A 17,314-nucleotide genomic window follows, 5' to 3' on the forward strand; every position below is an offset into this window, starting at 1 on the left:
ATGCAAACCTTTGCTTTGCAGTAATTGTGGAAGTGCAAACTGTCCACAATTCTTTTACTCCAAGCTATTTTTTACATAAAAAAGAACACCTACGGTACTTACAGCTCCAGTGTCAAAGCTCTGAAAGTGACTAAAAGCGGAAGCGATACAGCTCATTGATTCTTGTGTGTATGCTGCAAGCCATGTAGAAGTGCACTTGACTACACTGCATTTTAGAGTAGCCAGCTATTTTCAGTAGCTAAATATGTGACTAGTCAGTAAGGCAGTTCTAACATCATTCTGAATGTCTGCAGTATCTGACAAATGCATTATTAGTTTTATGTAATGTTTTGCCACTTTTGCGGTGGGTCTGATATGACTTACTGGATATGGCACAGTGAACAGAAAGGATATTTATTGGGCAAACACAGTTTTTAACCTGACCTTATTTCTCTAAATTACTGCTGTGGTAGCTGGTTTGTGTTTCATAGGTTGGATGCTTTCCACCCTTTGGCTCACTGTAGAATGTGCTAACCACGAGTAGTTCCTCCGTATTGCTTGTGTATGAAGAGTTACTTTCATTGTTGAGTAAAGAACTTTCTTTAGCAAGCTGTCAGATAAACTCAAAACCCCAAACGGAAGAAGTTCGGAAAACAGCATCAAGAAAATTTCAGCCCTGTCCGTGGCTACATGCCAGCCATGGGGTAAGTACTGGCTGTTTTTCATCTTCTTATAACTTCGCTATTCAGGACTTTGGCAGTGGTAGCATCCTGCCTTTGCACCTGCACTGGTGATATATGTGGCTTTGAACAGACTTCAAATGTTACAGTTTTGCGACCTGCAGAACTGCCTTCAACTCATATGTATGTGTAGCAGGTGTTACTCTGCACCTTGCTGGCTGACACATTAGTTGTTTTCTTCCTTACAAATAAATAGTGAAATTTATTACCTGGTAGTAACATTTCTGACAGAATGCTTGGCTTTTTGGCTGGTATAGATCTTGCTTGGAATATAATGGCATTCAGGTCTGAAATTTCATTGCTGTTCATCTTCGCATAATCCAGATCTGTTATAACAGATATAAAATACAGCGTCTCAGCCAGGCCCTCTCCACTGCTTGAGGCACTTGCAGCGTAACTCTTCTGCCTTGCTTTCTTTCAGTAACAGGTGCTGCACAGACTCTTCTGCAGCTTGGGTGTTTGCTTTTACAACATCTGACTGTTGCCAATGCCTTAGAATTCCTCGTGAACAGACCTGCGTTATGCCTCTCTTTTGCAGAACTTGCCAAATCTTTATCCTCGTATGCCTTTGTTTCACAGGTGCACAGAATAGTTCCTGATTCCAGTACAAATACTCCTGTGTGAGCAGTCCCTGTCCATTCATTACCCTCTTCACTAATGAGGTGTTTTTGCCGTCTTCCTCACTGCTTTTTATCTCATGACTGAAGTCCCACTGCTGGGATGCTGCAGGCAACTTCAGCTGATTGTTCATCAGCTGCTCCTGCTTATCTGATGTTGTCCTCCGGATATTGCAGACGCCCCGCGTACTTGTAGCCTGCCCTAACTCCTGCATTCTGTTACCTCGCGCTGCCCGCTGCCCTCACTGGAGGGAGGCTTGCTCCTGTTTGAAGTGGCGGCTAACATTTTTATCTTGTACAGATGGTTAAGGAGGTGCATCCTGGTTTCTTGACTCGTGCCGGTCCCGAGAGTGCGGGTGATGGCCCTAGCAACCTCTGTGGAAATCCGGAGGGGAAAGGAAAGCGAGTGCCTTCGAGCTGGTGTGGCTGTACCTGGGCATAGCTGCTGTGGATATAGCTGAAGTGGCAACTAATAAGCTGAAGCATCAGGACTATTGGGTGAAAAGAGCTGACAAGAAGGCAGGGCCCTCGGGTCTCCATTCAGTAGAGGGGCCAGGGGTCCCCTTCGCATTTGCTTCTCTCTACGGAGGTGAGCAGAGCTCTGGGACAAAAGCCCCTCTTGGCGTTGTTTTGGGGGTGTTATTGAAGTACTCACAGGTGTGACTGTTGGGCATATAGCAGCCTTCTTCAGAACAGGGTTTCTGTGATCTTTCTGCTACCTCTTCTCTATCCACAGAACAGAGCTTATCGTAGTCCACAGTGATTTTTCTGGTCCGTTGAAGTATGGGTATGTAGTGTCTTTTCTTTAAGTTGTGATGTGAGAGGTGTCCTCAGCTTACTGAGTATACCTCTGGATCACCATTAGATGCCATCTTTAAAACAGCCTGGAAACATTACTGCTTCATTACTCCTGAAACTGGAGAGACAAGACTTGTAGGGAAAAGTAACCTATGATTATAGATTTGTGAGACTACCACCACAAAGAACATTTCTGCTTGTGTCTTCTGCTGACTTGAGAAAATAAGTTAGTCCTGCTGACCACTAGAAAGAGCCTTTAAGAGATACTGTCAGACAGCTGGGCCTGGGTTGGACCTCTTTGATTTCTATGACTGCAGCTGAGACAAGACAATGCAGATAAGCAGGGAGCTTTGCACCGGTAACAGCAGAAGGGATGCGGCATCAGGTGAGGATCAGCAAATAATCAAGCTACAAAAAGCATGTTGGTGCCTGCCAGAGCAGCGGCGTGCGTAATATCTGAAGCAAGTGTATGTTTGATGCACTTTGAGTCTGAAAAACTTGCTTGTGTCTTTTCACGTGTTTTGGAAGTTGCAGCCTGACATGCCAGCAGGTGGCGGCATGGGAGAAGGAAATTTCCTCTCATTTTGGGAAATCTGTTATCAGTCTGTCTTTCTCCTAAGCATGTAGCAAAGCTTCTATAAGGCTTAATGGTTGTCCAGGCATCTAGAATGGAATGAGATCTGTAGCCAGACATCTCTGGGTACAGAATTTTTCCCCTGGGGTAAAATACTTTCTGTGTGAGTTTGAGATTTCTGTTTAATTGCATGTATTCGTCCACCACTTCAGTTGCTTGAGGTGCTATGTTGTGGCTGGGGGTGAAGGGTTGTTAGAAAGGGCTAAAATGCAGGCTATTCCTCAAATTCTCTGACTGAGGACAGATACAAATGTATGTTAGGCGTAGCTTAGCTGGAATTAACTTCTAGGAAGAGGCTGTAAATGACCAAGAAAGTACTTCGTGTGTAACTCAGGCTTGCTGGCTGTCAGATTTTTTTGGTTTGGGAAGGGCACAGACCGTAGTTGGCGAACACTGTGTCTAAAAGCTCTGCAGATTATGAATATGCATCTTGTTACTTCATGGAGTGCATAAGCTCCGTTTCAGTAGTGGGAGTTCTGGATTATTGGGTATTCATTTTGAAATTATTACAGACCTTGTTTTGATGACAAATAATTGCATTTTTAGCTAAGACTACATACATTATTTCCTTTGCAAGTGGTGAAAAGACGGTCTTGTAAGGTACGCCTCAAGTGACTATGTTCCTTGGAAAACAACTATGGAAAGTCATGATAAATCTACAACAGCTGAAAAAAGCACGAAACCTCAGGTCGGAGCAGTTGTTGCTTGTAGCTGAAACTGGTGTCTGGATTTAAAATGGGGAAACCAGTTGTAGCCCAAACCTTACCTGATTACAGGATAAATGATGATTAATGTCCTATGAGCATAGCAAGTGGTCCCTGTACCACCAGAACTGCGATTCAAACGTTAGCGTTTCTCCCCCCTCACCCTTTAATCTCTCCCGGGAGCGTAAGCTCCAACAAGGCTTCTGAGCCTTTCAGTTGCTCGACAGAGGCCGAAGAGGAAATCGTAGAAATCATAGAAATGCGTCAGGGACTCTGCAGGTCTTCACTGGACCTTGTACTGTCTCCTTGCTTTCTCTGACTTGTGCTCTGCCACCTGTGCTGTGTAAAAACACGTGAATGATGAGCATTCTTTTATTACAGCATCCTTACAAGCTGCCAGTCAGACACTGTCTCAGGCTTGTGTTCAGTCGTCTCTGTCCAGAATACTGCGGTATGCCAGACTGTGGACTAGAAGAAGTTGTTGCAACTGCTGAAGCAATACTCTCCAAACTTAAGAGAGGAAAGACAGCAGTTTTTGGACTTTGTATGTAAGTTCTTTATTGCTCCTCTTAAAGAGTAAGGTATGGGTAAACAGCTCTTCATGAATCACTTGAACAACAGCTTTCTGAACTAATAAAATTATCTGCAAATGTCCTTAGCTGCTCACTTAGACATGAACTGATATTAAATTAATTGCATACAGCTCTGAGACTGGGGGATGTGGGAACAGGGCAGTAGTTACTGATGTAGCCTTGTCTTTATTTGTCATTAAATTTAATGAAAGTCACTGATGTTTTGCTTATAGATTAACTAACATTCTTAACTCCAGAGGTAGAGGAGGAAAATCCATTTCTTAGTATCAGAACTAACTCTTTGCAAATGCCTGTGAGGAAATGGGGTAACTTGAAAAGAAATTCAGCGGGGAAGGGGAGGAGGCTTTTTTTTTTTTTTTTTTTTCCTGGCTTCTCTTCTCTTGCATTTAGATGTAATTTGAAATAGTAGAAGTTCTGCTTAAATAATGCCTGCTTTGCCTTGTAGAATTAATAACACCTCTGCTTGACCTTGTTGACTCTGGACACTCCACACACTGTTTAAGAGAAGAGTGTGGACATCACAGCTTGAAATCAGTTGGACTGTTCCCCTCTGTAGATGGTGATTCTTCTCCTTGCTAAATTCTCAGATAATTACACAATTGTACCAGTTTCAATGGGGTACACTGCACAGAGGGTAGTAAGGGGTGAGACTATGCCGTGACTACTGGTGCCCCAGAGAAGTGCAAACAGAGGTGTTTTTTCAGTTGCTCAGTCTATAAGAATGGAGCTAAGCTTCTGGAAAGAAACATGAAGAGTCTCTCTCTTATCTTTAATATCTTTTTGGTCAGTTATTTTCTGCCACAAAGAGGTACAGGAGTTTACCCTCTAGCTGTTTAAATCCTTCTGCATATAAGAGTTGTATAATTGCACTGAAGGAAATGCTTTTTTTCTTCTCTTCAGCCTGTTGTGTCACTGGCTTTTTGTGCCCTTCTCAAAATTTTGGGAAACCTCAAATCATTGATCATCATCTTAAGAGTGGTAGCACCCTACCAGCTTGTGCATAATGCTGTGGGGCAGTAGGACTAGCATCAGACCCATTTCTGGGTGGTATCTAATAGCAGAGTGCACTGAGGACAGCAAGATGCCCACCTTACTGATTTCTAGACAAGTTTCTCTGTGATTCATTAAGGATCAAAATCTTATCAGGCTTTGCAAAGGCAGCCTGCTGCAATGCAGCTGATGACAGTCGATCTCTAGAGCTGTCATAGCATCAGTACCTTGCTATAGAGCTGTTTCAGTGTCAAAGATACCTGCTTGCAAGCTCAAACTGAAAGTTTCCCTCCATTTGAGCCCAAAGGGACTGCATATAGCAATACAGTGCTTGATTTCATTTAATATGTGTGTTGCAGGAGGACAAGACTGAAGGCATGAAATGTCATTAGCGTACTTGGCTTACAAGCTTGCATAACTCCTGTTTTGCTAGTCACTGCCTACATTTGATTATATGCCATGAAAAAGTAACACAGTTGTCAGTAGGGAGTGCCATTTCCCAGTTTATTTAAACTGACTGTGAGCTTATCTCTGTTCACGTTTCATCAAGGTCACTGGCAGCTAGTGTGATATAGGGGCTTTTACTGCGGAGGGGAGGTGTGACTGTGGAGCCAGCAATAGAGATAAAGTAGAAGGGCATGTGTAGGATGTTAAAGGGAGGTTTTAACTTACGCACTTGGGTTGTGCTGGCACAGACACAAAGTAACAGATGGAAAGATTCTTCTGCAGGCAGGAGGCTTAGTAAACCTGCATAAAAAAAAAGTAACTTCCATGTGCTGTAAAAATAACTTGGAACAAAACCTCCTAAGTACGTTTTAATTATTTCTTTAGCAGTTGCATGTGCCAGAACTTCTAATGACACATCTTCAGAGCTTAGTGATTTTGCAGTGTAATTAACTTATCAGCCATGTGAACTTCCTCCACCTGACCTCTGCATAGTTGTATGCTCTTTCCCTTGCTTGGTATATATGCAGTGTTGTCGCTTTCCTGAGTTTCCTTGCAGCAGGCAGCTACTGCCTAGCAATCTAGTATCAGAGAGTTTTATTGTCCCTCTGCTAAGACTTAAGTGAATGAATACAAAATATGGGATTCTCAAGGACAAAACTGTTCCATGAATATGGTAACAAATAACAATAGTTTCTACTTTCAGGTAAGGATTATGTGCACATCCTACTGGCCCTAGGAGCATTTCTGATAACTACATAATAAATGCTAGGTTAATATAACTGTAATAGTTATAGTATTGTTATAGCTGTTACAGAGTTGTAGTAAGTGTTAACAGTACTGTGCTATTTGTCACAACTTTGGTAGACTCTTCCTTGTAATCTCATGGTTTTGCTCTTGTGCATAACTCTGACCTGCATCATGAGCAAGAGACCCTTTCTAGCATGTTGGGGACATACTGGGCTATATTACCTGTTCTCCAAACATAATCACTTCTGTATCTCTTGCAGTGTGATGAAGAGGTCTACATCAGATGATGAAAAACAACAGCATGAAATACCTAAGCAAAAATGAAGCCACAAGGATGCTTTTTGTTCTGTTACTCTCTATTTACGGTAAATTTGCCTTCTTGCGTAAACAGTCTTGCATCATAGCTGAACCACTGTAAATAGGAATAAGTATTATATATAACAAGATACTGTGCCAGATCCTATCCGTGAATTTTTGATATTGTTTATATTGGCAATCAACAGTACATATTGATTTTTGGGGGTTTCATTCGTATGTTGTCTCTTGGATTTTATATTAAAAAATTCCTCCTCAAATTTTGTTTACTTTTCAGATCTTCTGCCGCCAAAAGATGTAGGCTGCCTGATTTTTCTGCCCATAAAGAAGAATTCTAACTACAGTTTGTCCATAGATTCAGGTGCTGGTGACTTACTAAACATGTTTCACTACTGACTGGTCTAGTACTTAAAATGTCACTCTTCTTAATAACCTTAGACTAAAGCCCATTGTTATGAGGGCAGGCAAACTGCTGAACCTGTTACAAAAATCTGTGTTTGTCAGGCTAATCCAGACCTGATTATTACGGTGAATCTCTAAGCAGAAACTGGCAAAAGGAGCTGCCAGTTGTTCACAGCATAGCATGACTCCCTTGAGGAAAACTGTACAGTACCTTTTGCTTCAACTAGAAATGATGCCCACAGGGTTTGTGGTTTAGACACAATCTGTTGGGTAGATGTAATCAACATCATTTAAACTTCACATAGACTACACACTAGGGGAAACAATCCTAGGATAACTTTCCCCCTCCCCCCAACAAGCTGAGAGCATAGATGTCTATTACTATGATAACTAGGGGACAAAGATTAAGGACCTCTCAAAGCCAGGACGCTTCCCTGAGAGTCCTCTTCTCTCAGGCAGAGGAAAGAAAGGCACTTTGGCCAACTTTTAGTTTACTAGAAGAGCCACATGAAAATACCAGATACACAAGGGAAATGATCTTTAATTACCTGAATATGGAATTTACTTATATAGTGTGCACAAATAATACAGCATGGAAAATCTGGGTAAGTGAGAATAGTGAAGTGAAGCAAAACTCGTGAAGTTAAACAAAATGCAGTTAAAGACACTTTATTTTGCCTGCCACCATACACAAATAATTAAATAATAAAAGCTGATTTATCAGAGCACTTCACATTCTTGTACCCAGTCATTTAATGCTGAAAAAAAAATTAAACTCCTTCAAACAGGAAACAGTAGTCAAGTGATCTTTCTGTGAGCAACAGTTTCAGATACGAGGAAAAAGATGTACCTAACTTAATAGCCAGAATAAAATCTGGACAGCCTTTCATTCAAACAAGGGGTTGTAGGTCACATTGAGTGTTGTAGAGACACAGAACACTTCTGAAATATAAAGTTCCTACCTTAATACATGTATAATCCAATCCAGGAGCAAATGCAAACCTAGTCTGTATGACAATCAGTTTTACAACACATGGAACACGCACACTGGGTTAATTAAAGACTAAAAACACTTTTAAAGTGAATAAAAACGAAAATGGAATGTAATTAGACTTGCCTTAAACATCCAGGTGCTAACATAGGACTTATTCTTCATAATTCTATCCAGATCCTTGATATGTTGGTGTCTTTTCTCTAACGGTTGTACATAGACAATAACATGACTGGCATGAGGCCTTATAGCACATCAGAATCTCACCAATCCACTGCTATAGCTGTAATCTCCTTACATGGTTCTAGTTCTGGACTGAGTCAAAAGCTGGTAGTTAGTCATAGTTTGAGTTAAACATGGATTAATATCTAAATAAGTTACTGTCCATTTGTGTTTTACAGAGCCTGTGTTATCTCCTAAACTTGCCTTTTCACTTGTATCAGTTTCCTAAAACTTTAAGTAGATGATTTACTATGGTAATGCATGAAACTGTTTCATCTCCTGTTGTGTTTTGCTAGCCTCCTTAAAGAATCTGACTTCAAATGACTTTGATGGTCAATGTTAGAGAGAACTGGAACTTAATAAAACTGACCAGTAGTAAATGTAGTGCAGCTGCTGTGAATTTCGGGGGTTTTGTATCCCAGGCTAATCTAGCACTGAGTGAAAGTACCAAGAATGCACAGTACTTATCCAACAGGAAATAAACGTTATCATCTTATGCATCTCACTAGAACCACAAGTTTTAACATATGAAACCCTTGAAACTGTACAGAGGCACGAGCAGGACACCTATGTGCCAGGTTCTGTTAAAGTCATTTAGAGTAAGCTTAATCCTAGCATAGGAAAATGTGTGTTTTTTTGTTTTTTTGTTTGTTTTTTTGTTTTTTGTTTTTTAAGAAGGCTCTTGGAGCTTCTTAGTACACTGTCCTAGTCATTTCTTTCTTGTTTTCAGTGCAGATTGCTTCTTCTAAGGTCATCAGGCACTTACAGCCATATGAAAAATTATCCTTTTCTCCCACTTATCTGCCGTGAATCTGGATCTTTGTTCAAATTAACGTGGTCAAGTGCAATTCTCCTCAGTTAATAGACCTAGCTAAAATTAACAAAAACCCAAAGCATAATTCAGGTAGTGTTCCCCTGAGGAGGTCGATGTACGTAGTTGTCTGAGGCGCACCACAGAAAAAAGTAGTTTTGAAGCAGTTTTTTTTATTAGTTAACTGAGGTGAAGGCCAAATTATGTCTATGCTTTGTGTAATTTTTTTTTAGTTCTGTTGGTGGGTGCTGAACAGTCTGTTCTGAACCTTTTGGGGAGATATTAAATGAGCATTCAATAAACTTGCAAATAAACCCTATGTTACTACATAGTCTCTCTTCTATATATCACTCAGACTTTGAAGGGCATAGATGAGAGGTTAATCCCTGAGGTAGTGCTGATTCCTTGAGAAAATAATCCTCTAAGATTACTTTGAAAATAGAAATTAAATGTAAATAAACTATATGTTCTCACCTGCAGTAAAAACTGTAATTAATTTATAGATTGATTTCACTTTAGCTGGTAAAAGTAACATTCTAGTTACTAGAATTTTGGTCTAGCCAGCTTTTATTGTCAAATAGCCAAAATGCTTCAGTAGGTTCTCTCTTATGGGCCAAGCTGTTACCATTAAATGATTTTCATTTCTTTCCATGGTATTTAGATAATCAAACATTTTGCTAGTGGTGCACTAACTAAAAACTTTAAGCAATTGAATAATGATGTGGTTTGGCACTTCATAAGCTAAAAATTAGTAGGAATCATCTTGCTTTCCAGTGATGTGTGTGCTAGAAAGAAAAACATTTGCAAGAAGAATATTTAAAATCCACTACTAAGGACTAACAGTTTAACATAATGTCATTATATTAGGTCACTTACAGAAGAAAGCCACCCAAGATCTTCTACAGTAAAATACTTGCTAAATTGGTGACTGTTATTTTTTTTATTAATTAAAAATTAGTACTTGTTGCATTTTCAAGTGTAAATATTGAAAAATAGCCTATGGCCAAATGAAAAGGCACAAGTTTAAAAATAGTGTAGTTGTTTCCATGGATACATTTGCTCTTTGGCAAAAAGTATATTATATACTTCTATAAGAATAAGCATCATCTTAAATATATCTCTGAAGGGAGGGACCCTGTAATTTTAACCATAACAATAGAATTTGTACTTTTAAAAATGTGATCCTTTTAACTTCACTTCTAGGTCATGTTAGAGTTGCTCTTTGGAGCAGAAGAACTCAGTGCAGAAGAGTGCAGCTTTGTGTTAAGTCAGCAGTCGGCAGGTATTTTAATATATAGCTCACTTTGTAAAATAAAGACAAATAGCAATCTCTTAAAACAAAGCAGTAATCAAAGCGTAAGTGGACAGTGCTACACAGACAGCACAAGAATTTAAATTACCTCTAGCCTGAATTTGGGAAAAAGCACCAGAAACTGAACCAGACTACTGAAAAACAGCTTGGTGAGACACCTCAAACAGGTTTGCTGAGTCTCAGAAGGTATAGCTGAAAGACACATTAAAATTATTATTTCTTGTTGAAAAATAGATGTATAGTTATTTGTTGGTTTGTTTTTCTAAGAACTAGTCTTTGTAAACCTGATGCGGTAACTTAGTAACAGTCAGGATGTCATCTGAAACAGTCGTATTTATTCTGGAGCATACTGTGGCTTTCAGCACAGCCCATCAGTCACCGAGATACTTGCATACTTCCCAATGGAACTTTAAGAACTTCGAGCTTCAGTGCTGTAGTTTCTTTGATTCTCACTACAGTAGCTGCACCAGTAGCCTTGGCTGTGACTGAACAGGAGCACATCAGGCACGTCATTGGCATATTTTATCGACAGAGTACTTGTCATTCTTGCCAGTTTTCTCTTTTGGCTACCACACTCTACATTTCTCTGCAGGATGCATGGCTGTACCCTTTTTACAATGGAATGCCTCCGAGAAGGCCTCAAAGTTCTGCAAAGATCCCATCACCCTAAACAAAGAGAAGGAACTTATTTACACGGACGCAGTGCATAGAGACCATCGCTCTGGAAAACAGTAAGCCATATCCATGAAGTGAATTAGAATCAGACACTTCAATTACAGTCTCAAGAGTATGGGACATTCTACCTCTGTGCAAGGAGAACATAGCTAATTAATACCACTAACGAAATTCTAGAACAAACAGAGCCTATTCAGTGGATTCTGGTGCATTCTCTGTAGTCTGGCAAATTCACTAGGCCAAGTAAAGGAATGTACCCTTCAGCAGTTTCCTGGAAGGTATCGGAGAAATTCTGAAAGTTCGTCTAGTTTTGTCTTGCCTGTTAGAATATAGCTGCTAGCAGATGAGCCACTCACTTCTTTTGCAGTATTTTGGTGCAATGGGTCAAACCAAATAATGTCACCAGTTTGTAAACCAGTTGGTAAAACCCACCTGTATTTCAGAGGGCTGTGAACATCTGTCTTTATTGACTGGCTAGCATATTCTGGTCTGTAGGAACCACACCAAACCTAGACAAAGAGAATTAATATTTTGTGGGTCAGTATTAAAGGCAATTCAATTTGGGGATTGTCTCCCTGTTTTTCAAAGTTTTTTCCTAAGAGCCATCCTAATTTGTTACAAGATAGCTGGAGTTATGTTTTATAGAGGAGGCAGACAAAAATACAATTAGTTACTAGTTAGTTTAGCTTTTTGAAGTTCTTGGATCAGGATTTGTGCTTTGGGATAGATATATTAGCTCTTGGTTAATGTCACCCATGTGCATCCTGAAAGACAGAAGCTCGGATTAGACAGTCCACAAGCTGCAACGCTAAGACCCCTATTGATAAATACTTGCTACTCCTAAGAGTGTAAACATACAGGTGTTTCTTGTCCAGGCCAGAGGGTGAAATTCAACTCTGCAAATTAATTGTTTCTGCATTGGAATAGAATGGCATAGAGGAACACAAGCGGAAACAGTGGCAACATCTGCTAGCAGAATATGAATTCAGATGCCAGGGTTGCTGACCTGGTATTTCTCAAGCATTGTATCTACTCCAGCACATATACATAACACATATGACAATAGCAATTGCAGAGAATGAATGAAACCCTGCCTGTGTTGAAAGCAAAAGCATTTTTTTCATCAGCATTAGTGAAACCAAGGCTTAACATGAAATGACAAGCCACTGAAAGTTGATGTCCCCCATATGTTGTTGTTTGACAGTCCTTTTGTTTGCTAGGTGCCCTGTGTTCCTGTGTCCTCGCTCCAGCAGGTTTCAGTAATGGCCTCAGACAAGTTACTGAAAAATATTTCCTCTGATCGTTAAACTATCTATCACATCTGTCTTGCAGGCCTTTTGATGAGTACTGCCGATGGTGAATCCCTTACCAAGTGGAGCTCAAGATTATGATTTTCCTCCCAAATGGTTAGGATAATCTAATTTATACTCTCATGCAGCATGTGGCAGGTATCCGTGTGTTCTCACCTGGGCAAAGTTGAGGAAGAAAAGCTGTTTGTGGGATAGATTCAGTCCAGGCAACTTTGGCTCCATCCCTTCCTGTTCAAGCCATTTCAAATAGGCCTAGATATGATTAGAGAGTCAATTCAGAAGAGCAGCAGGTCTGCTGGTTTAGATAAGATGGGTTTTTGAATGTTATTTTTTGGGGTGAGAAATTCCAGTCACAAGGTATGTGAACCCAACATGTTTTCTCTTCAGTATTTTTATATTTTTTTTTATCTGTAAAATATAACTGAATGGCTAATTTTTTTAAGAACTTGTCATCATAAATATTTTGTTGACTTTTCCATAAAAAATTAAATACAGAAGTATAATTTGCATTCATCTTCTGAAGTACAGCACTCTGAACAAAAAACTGTGCAGAAATTAGCAACCCCCTCTCCTCCATAATCTAAAATGAAAGTGGAATTTCAGATTAGTAGTTGTTATTGGCCAGTGGATCCCCATTGCAAGTATCTCCTTGCATTCTTTAAGGAGTCACTTGGAGATCTATTCTGAAATTTTTTAAGAAGGTGGCATACACTGTTTTTCCAAAATATAAGATACTAGCACTCTGATGAACCACTGGTTTGCTACTGTATCTCAGCAAGCAGGCATGACAAAGCATGATAGCTATTGACAATTACTATCTTATTGAAGTATTAGATAAATACAACAATAACTGAGATTGAATGCCTGTGATTGCAGTCTGAAGTAAAATCATCAGCTTGGATAGGACTTTTTCTGAAATAATTTGTAGCTGGTAATAAAGTGTTAAGTCTTCTCCACACTTTTATGATGTTCTATCTCTTCAGGTAATTGCTCATAAAATAGCTGATAATAACCTCACTCAAAGTTAAAACCATTACCTGTTATCGTTAGACATTAATTGGCCAATTTTCTTTTTTCTTTCTTTTTTTTTTTTTTTTTTTTAAGGAATATTGGCAAGTTAATGTGTCCTCATGCTGGTTAATTTCAAATATTTTATTACTTATCTTCTTAGTTGCTGAGATAGTCCCAAAGCACACGAAACATAGGAAAGGTAGAGGTAAAGGTAAAAATACATTCAACATCACAGAGCCTCAGAGGATTATGTATTCAGGCTATTTATGTCATATTACACTGCTTCTCTACATTTGTAATACATTCTAGAACCAAGCAAGTATTCACTTGAAAAAAGTAATTAATTTTAATGGTATCCATCAGAGTTGGAATTGTCATTTTAGATTTCTGAAAATTAAGGATGTTCTTCTATAAACACTCTTAACTGTTACCACATTCAAAACACTAGAAGTAAAAAGTTTTACCATGACAACTAGCAGAATTATTCAGAGAAAAGAACATTCCATGCTCACACCTTAACTCCACATGGAAAGAACCTTCCTGCTAGGAGAATCAGGTGGTCTTCTCCTAAGTGTTAGAATGCAACAATTCTGCTCTGTGATTGGATGCATGGGTACATAAGCTTTCAGATGAGGCTATAAGTTTTAAAATATGGTAATAAAATATTAATTGTGACATTTTTTATGATCTATGATGAACATGTAAACCCACTGCTGTATCCCAGGGAAACGTTAACTCATAATATATTGGAAAATTACCTTATAAGCCTGACGGACTCCTCCATTATCTGCAATATTTTCTCCTAACGTGCTTATTCCACTGACCTGTAACAGAATAATCATTCATTTAGTCTATAATCAGTAACTTCGGTCACCCTAAGAATCACAAGTTGAACCACAATCATAAATCACAGATAGACAGTCATATCTGGAACAGAAGGCAACAGTGACTTTCTGCTAGAACAAAGAAAACAAAGAATTTAAGTAAATAATAATTAATAGCTTTAAAGTTGTAGATTAGAATAGAAATTTGCCTAAGAATATAGTATCAACAGACTGTGGGCTGCAAGGAAAAACATATGCTAGCAGGACTGAGGATAGTATTTCCTACTACAAAATACAAAAAGAAACACCAGGTTTTCTCCTCTGCCCTCCCCAACCTAACAGGGTCTTTCAGCAAAAGCACACATGGGCCCAATTTACCATTAACCCAACTGCACACATATATTACTGTTTTTTCTAGGCTATATTAGCATCACTGATTTAAGATGAATAACCTTTGTATTGCATTTCCAGAATGCTTATCATTTTAGTCTTTGGGGTTTTATGCTTACTGCCTGTAGAGATTGTCCATTTTCATTCCTTTTTTTTTTTTTTTTTTTTTTTGTATTAAATTCCAGTGGTTTGGAAGCAGTTGCTTTTAAAGGCTGCAGCCAGATGAGGCTGGAAAGGATGTTGATGCAGCAGGGCAGGGAGATGCCCTGATTCAACTTTTACTTTGTTGTCTTTTTCGGAGTCTGAAGAGGCAATATGGAGAACATTACAAAGCAAAATCCTGCTTTTAAAAACATAATTTGATGTTCTACTATTCTAGTTTGTTTTTTCAGTAAAGCATTCTGGAAAAAGTAGACCTATAAATATTTCTGCTCAAAGCCAGCTGAGGTAATTGAGGTTGAGGGTATGGTTAGGGAATGCTAGCCTGATCCAATATGGGATTTTAGCATTAGGATTTGACCTCAACTTAAATTTATAGCTTCTATCTGTGAAAACCTTTGGCGTCTCTCTTCAGAAAATCTGTTTTGGCCTTGTTTTCATATCATATCAATGAAATTTTTTCAAATCAGCCTTTTTCAAAATACATCATTTTTTCCAAAAAATGAAGCTTTTACTGTCTATTTCACTCAGCAGCTAGCACTCAGATGATTCTTTCTAGCTTCCTCTTTCATCTCTCAGTAACTTTTTCAGAAACTATTATTTTAAATCCTGGAGAAATAGGAATCTGTCCCTTACTACCAAATTGAACACTTTGTCTTTCTCTTATTTTTTTAGACAAATCTATTTAATTGCTTTATTGAAGATTGTTTTTATAAAGGAAGTAAATGTAAAATTAGATGTTTTTACTTCAGATTATAGTGGGAACTACTGAATTACCTTCTTATCGCTAGAGATTAGTTTAAACCCCGTATTACAGAATTTGAACCAAGTGTTTGAAGCTCTGTTGTTTTCAAACCAGCAGCAGCTTCTGCCCCCTCTGAATGTTCTAAGCAGTACTGTTCCTGGGGACTATACTTACATTTTGTCCTCCAGCCAGCTCCCATGTGTAGTTGCCATACTGATAAACCATGCAACGAGACTGCTCCTTGAAATGCATAGCTGAGAAGTTGCTCCACCAGTCAAACATATTTCCGTCTTTATCAAAATTTCGACCTGTATGTAAAGCCAAGAGACATGGAAAGCTTTCAATGACAGCATCTCTCTAAATTAATCTGAGCAACCACTCTTCTACATTAGCACTCATTTCCTTTTAATGTTAGAGCTACACATCCTCCCAAGCTCTCTTCCTTGATTTAGTTGATTTAATACACCTTATTTAATTGCCTGTGCTTCAGAGAGTTACCAGAAATGTTTCTGGCAAAGTTGATATTGCCACAGGACAAGGGAATGGACACTATCGCTTGTGATCCTTTCATTGCTACTCTCCATTTTTCTATCATTTTCTATTCAGTCAGCAGTCTTGACTTCAGTTATAGCACGAAGGCCTAGTTGTAGTTTCAGTTAGATTATGCAAATATCATATAATAATATTCACCATCTCCTTTTAAGTGTCTAAGGTGCTTATTCTGAGTGTCCATGTGAGAACACTGAGGATCATAGAGAATTAATGATGTTGCTACAAGAGGAGAAAGCTGGAAGTACAGTTCTGGTGTTGCTTGCTCAGGCATGTGGCTAAAGCATACTTCTTATTTGCTATGGATCTAGATTCCTGAGGCTATACTGTGTGCTTATATATAAGCTGCACAGGTTTACTTAACGTAAAAATATTCAACAAAACCCGTGTATAAGAAATTACTGAGTTAAGGGACCAAAAGTGAGTTTTTGCCCAAAACTATTTTAGATAGTGTTCTAGAGAAATGATGAAGTCAATTTATTTTGAAAGTTTAGGTTTTAAAAGTCTCTTGTGATTTTAAGACACTACTGACAGCTCTTTTATCACAAGAATGTAGTTCACACATTTCATTTTATTTTAGGAGCTAGCATATCTGCTTGCACTAACAGTATTTCTGATCTAATGATGCTGAAAAAGTAACAGGTTTTCCTAAGAATAGTCATTAACTCAATTTATTTTAAAAATCTGGTTACTTCTTGTGTGACCTGCTAAGTTCATGAAAGATTCATTGCAAATTGTACAAAAGAATGTTAATACAGTGGGATTGCATTGTTCCCTGATAGCGACTTATTGAGCATGTATACATGTATGCATGCATACTTCCATGACAGCAGTGTGTAAATTTAATTTCCTACAGAATACTGAGTGCAGCTGTAAAAAAGAATATCCTCAGATATCATCTCACCATTGTCATCAAAGCCATGAGTAATTTCATGCCCAATAACCATCCCTATCCCCCCAAAGTTTAGTGCTTGTGGTTGATGCTTGCTGAAGAAGGGGGGCTGTAGAATCGCAGCAGGAAAAACTGCAAAAAAAGAGAGAGAGAGTGCATGAGACAGCTTTATTTTTGCATGGTGGCAGACAGGTTGGTTGTTTAGTTTAAGGGTCAGGTGATTCCTCCTTATTCCACCATCATGCATCCTTATGTGAAATTGTTTCTCTCTTGATAAACAATGACAAGTTATTAATGGTTTAGTTCAGCACATCTTGAACTACAGTATCTGCCAGTTTGAGAACCAAGCATCATTTACATTTCAGCTTTAGCCTAATTAGGTATGTAATGTATGCTGAAGAGCACAAGTAAAGAGCAAAATGTTTAGTAACTGTCCTCTGGAGGTACGTACAGTTTG

The 17,314-nt window shown here is 38.8% G+C and overlaps 1 protein-coding gene and 1 long non-coding RNA gene across 8 annotated transcripts in view; one reads left to right on the plus strand and one right to left on the minus strand.

The window, feature by feature from the left end:
• Positions 1 to 38: 38 nt before the first annotated feature.
• LOC134149916 (uncharacterized) lies at positions 39 to 8,185 on the plus strand. 3 transcript variants are annotated; one of them, XR_009960543.1, is made up of 4 exons: positions 39 to 683; positions 3,854 to 4,020; positions 6,510 to 6,614; positions 6,842 to 8,185. It is a non-coding gene; the product is annotated as an uncharacterized LOC134149916 (long non-coding RNA). The 3 variants fall into 3 exon arrangements; XR_009960541.1 differs by lacking the exon at positions 6,842 to 8,185 and having other exon boundaries at positions 6,510 to 6,811; XR_009960542.1 differs by lacking the exons at positions 39 to 683; positions 6,842 to 8,185 and adding an exon at positions 1,590 to 1,925 and having other exon boundaries at positions 6,510 to 6,811.
• Positions 7,508 to 17,314, minus strand: part of MMEL1 (membrane metalloendopeptidase like 1) — a 33,070-nt gene continuing 23,263 nt past the window's right edge. For 3 of the 5 annotated variants that reach the window (XM_062593213.1, XM_062593212.1, XM_062593215.1), the window contains 5 exons: positions 16,870 to 16,989; positions 15,591 to 15,724; positions 14,057 to 14,122; positions 12,444 to 12,539; positions 11,004 to 11,486 (listed from right to left, as the gene is read on the minus strand). In XM_062593213.1, the coding sequence (XP_062449197.1) occupies positions 11,238 to 11,486; positions 12,444 to 12,539; positions 14,057 to 14,122; positions 15,591 to 15,724; positions 16,870 to 16,989 (665 nt within the window). In that variant the 3' untranslated portion in view covers positions 11,004 to 11,237. Of the gene's footprint in view, positions 10,969 to 11,003; positions 11,487 to 12,443; positions 12,540 to 13,398; positions 13,462 to 14,056; positions 14,123 to 15,590; positions 15,725 to 16,869; positions 16,990 to 17,314 lie in introns of those variants that run through there. The other 2 variants (XM_062593214.1, XM_062593216.1) reach the window with 2 other exon arrangements.

This window comes from Rhea pennata, chromosome 22, assembly GCF_028389875.1.
Source record: "Rhea pennata isolate bPtePen1 chromosome 22, bPtePen1.pri, whole genome shotgun sequence".
Taxonomy (NCBI): domain Eukaryota; kingdom Metazoa; phylum Chordata; class Aves; order Rheiformes; family Rheidae; genus Rhea; species Rhea pennata.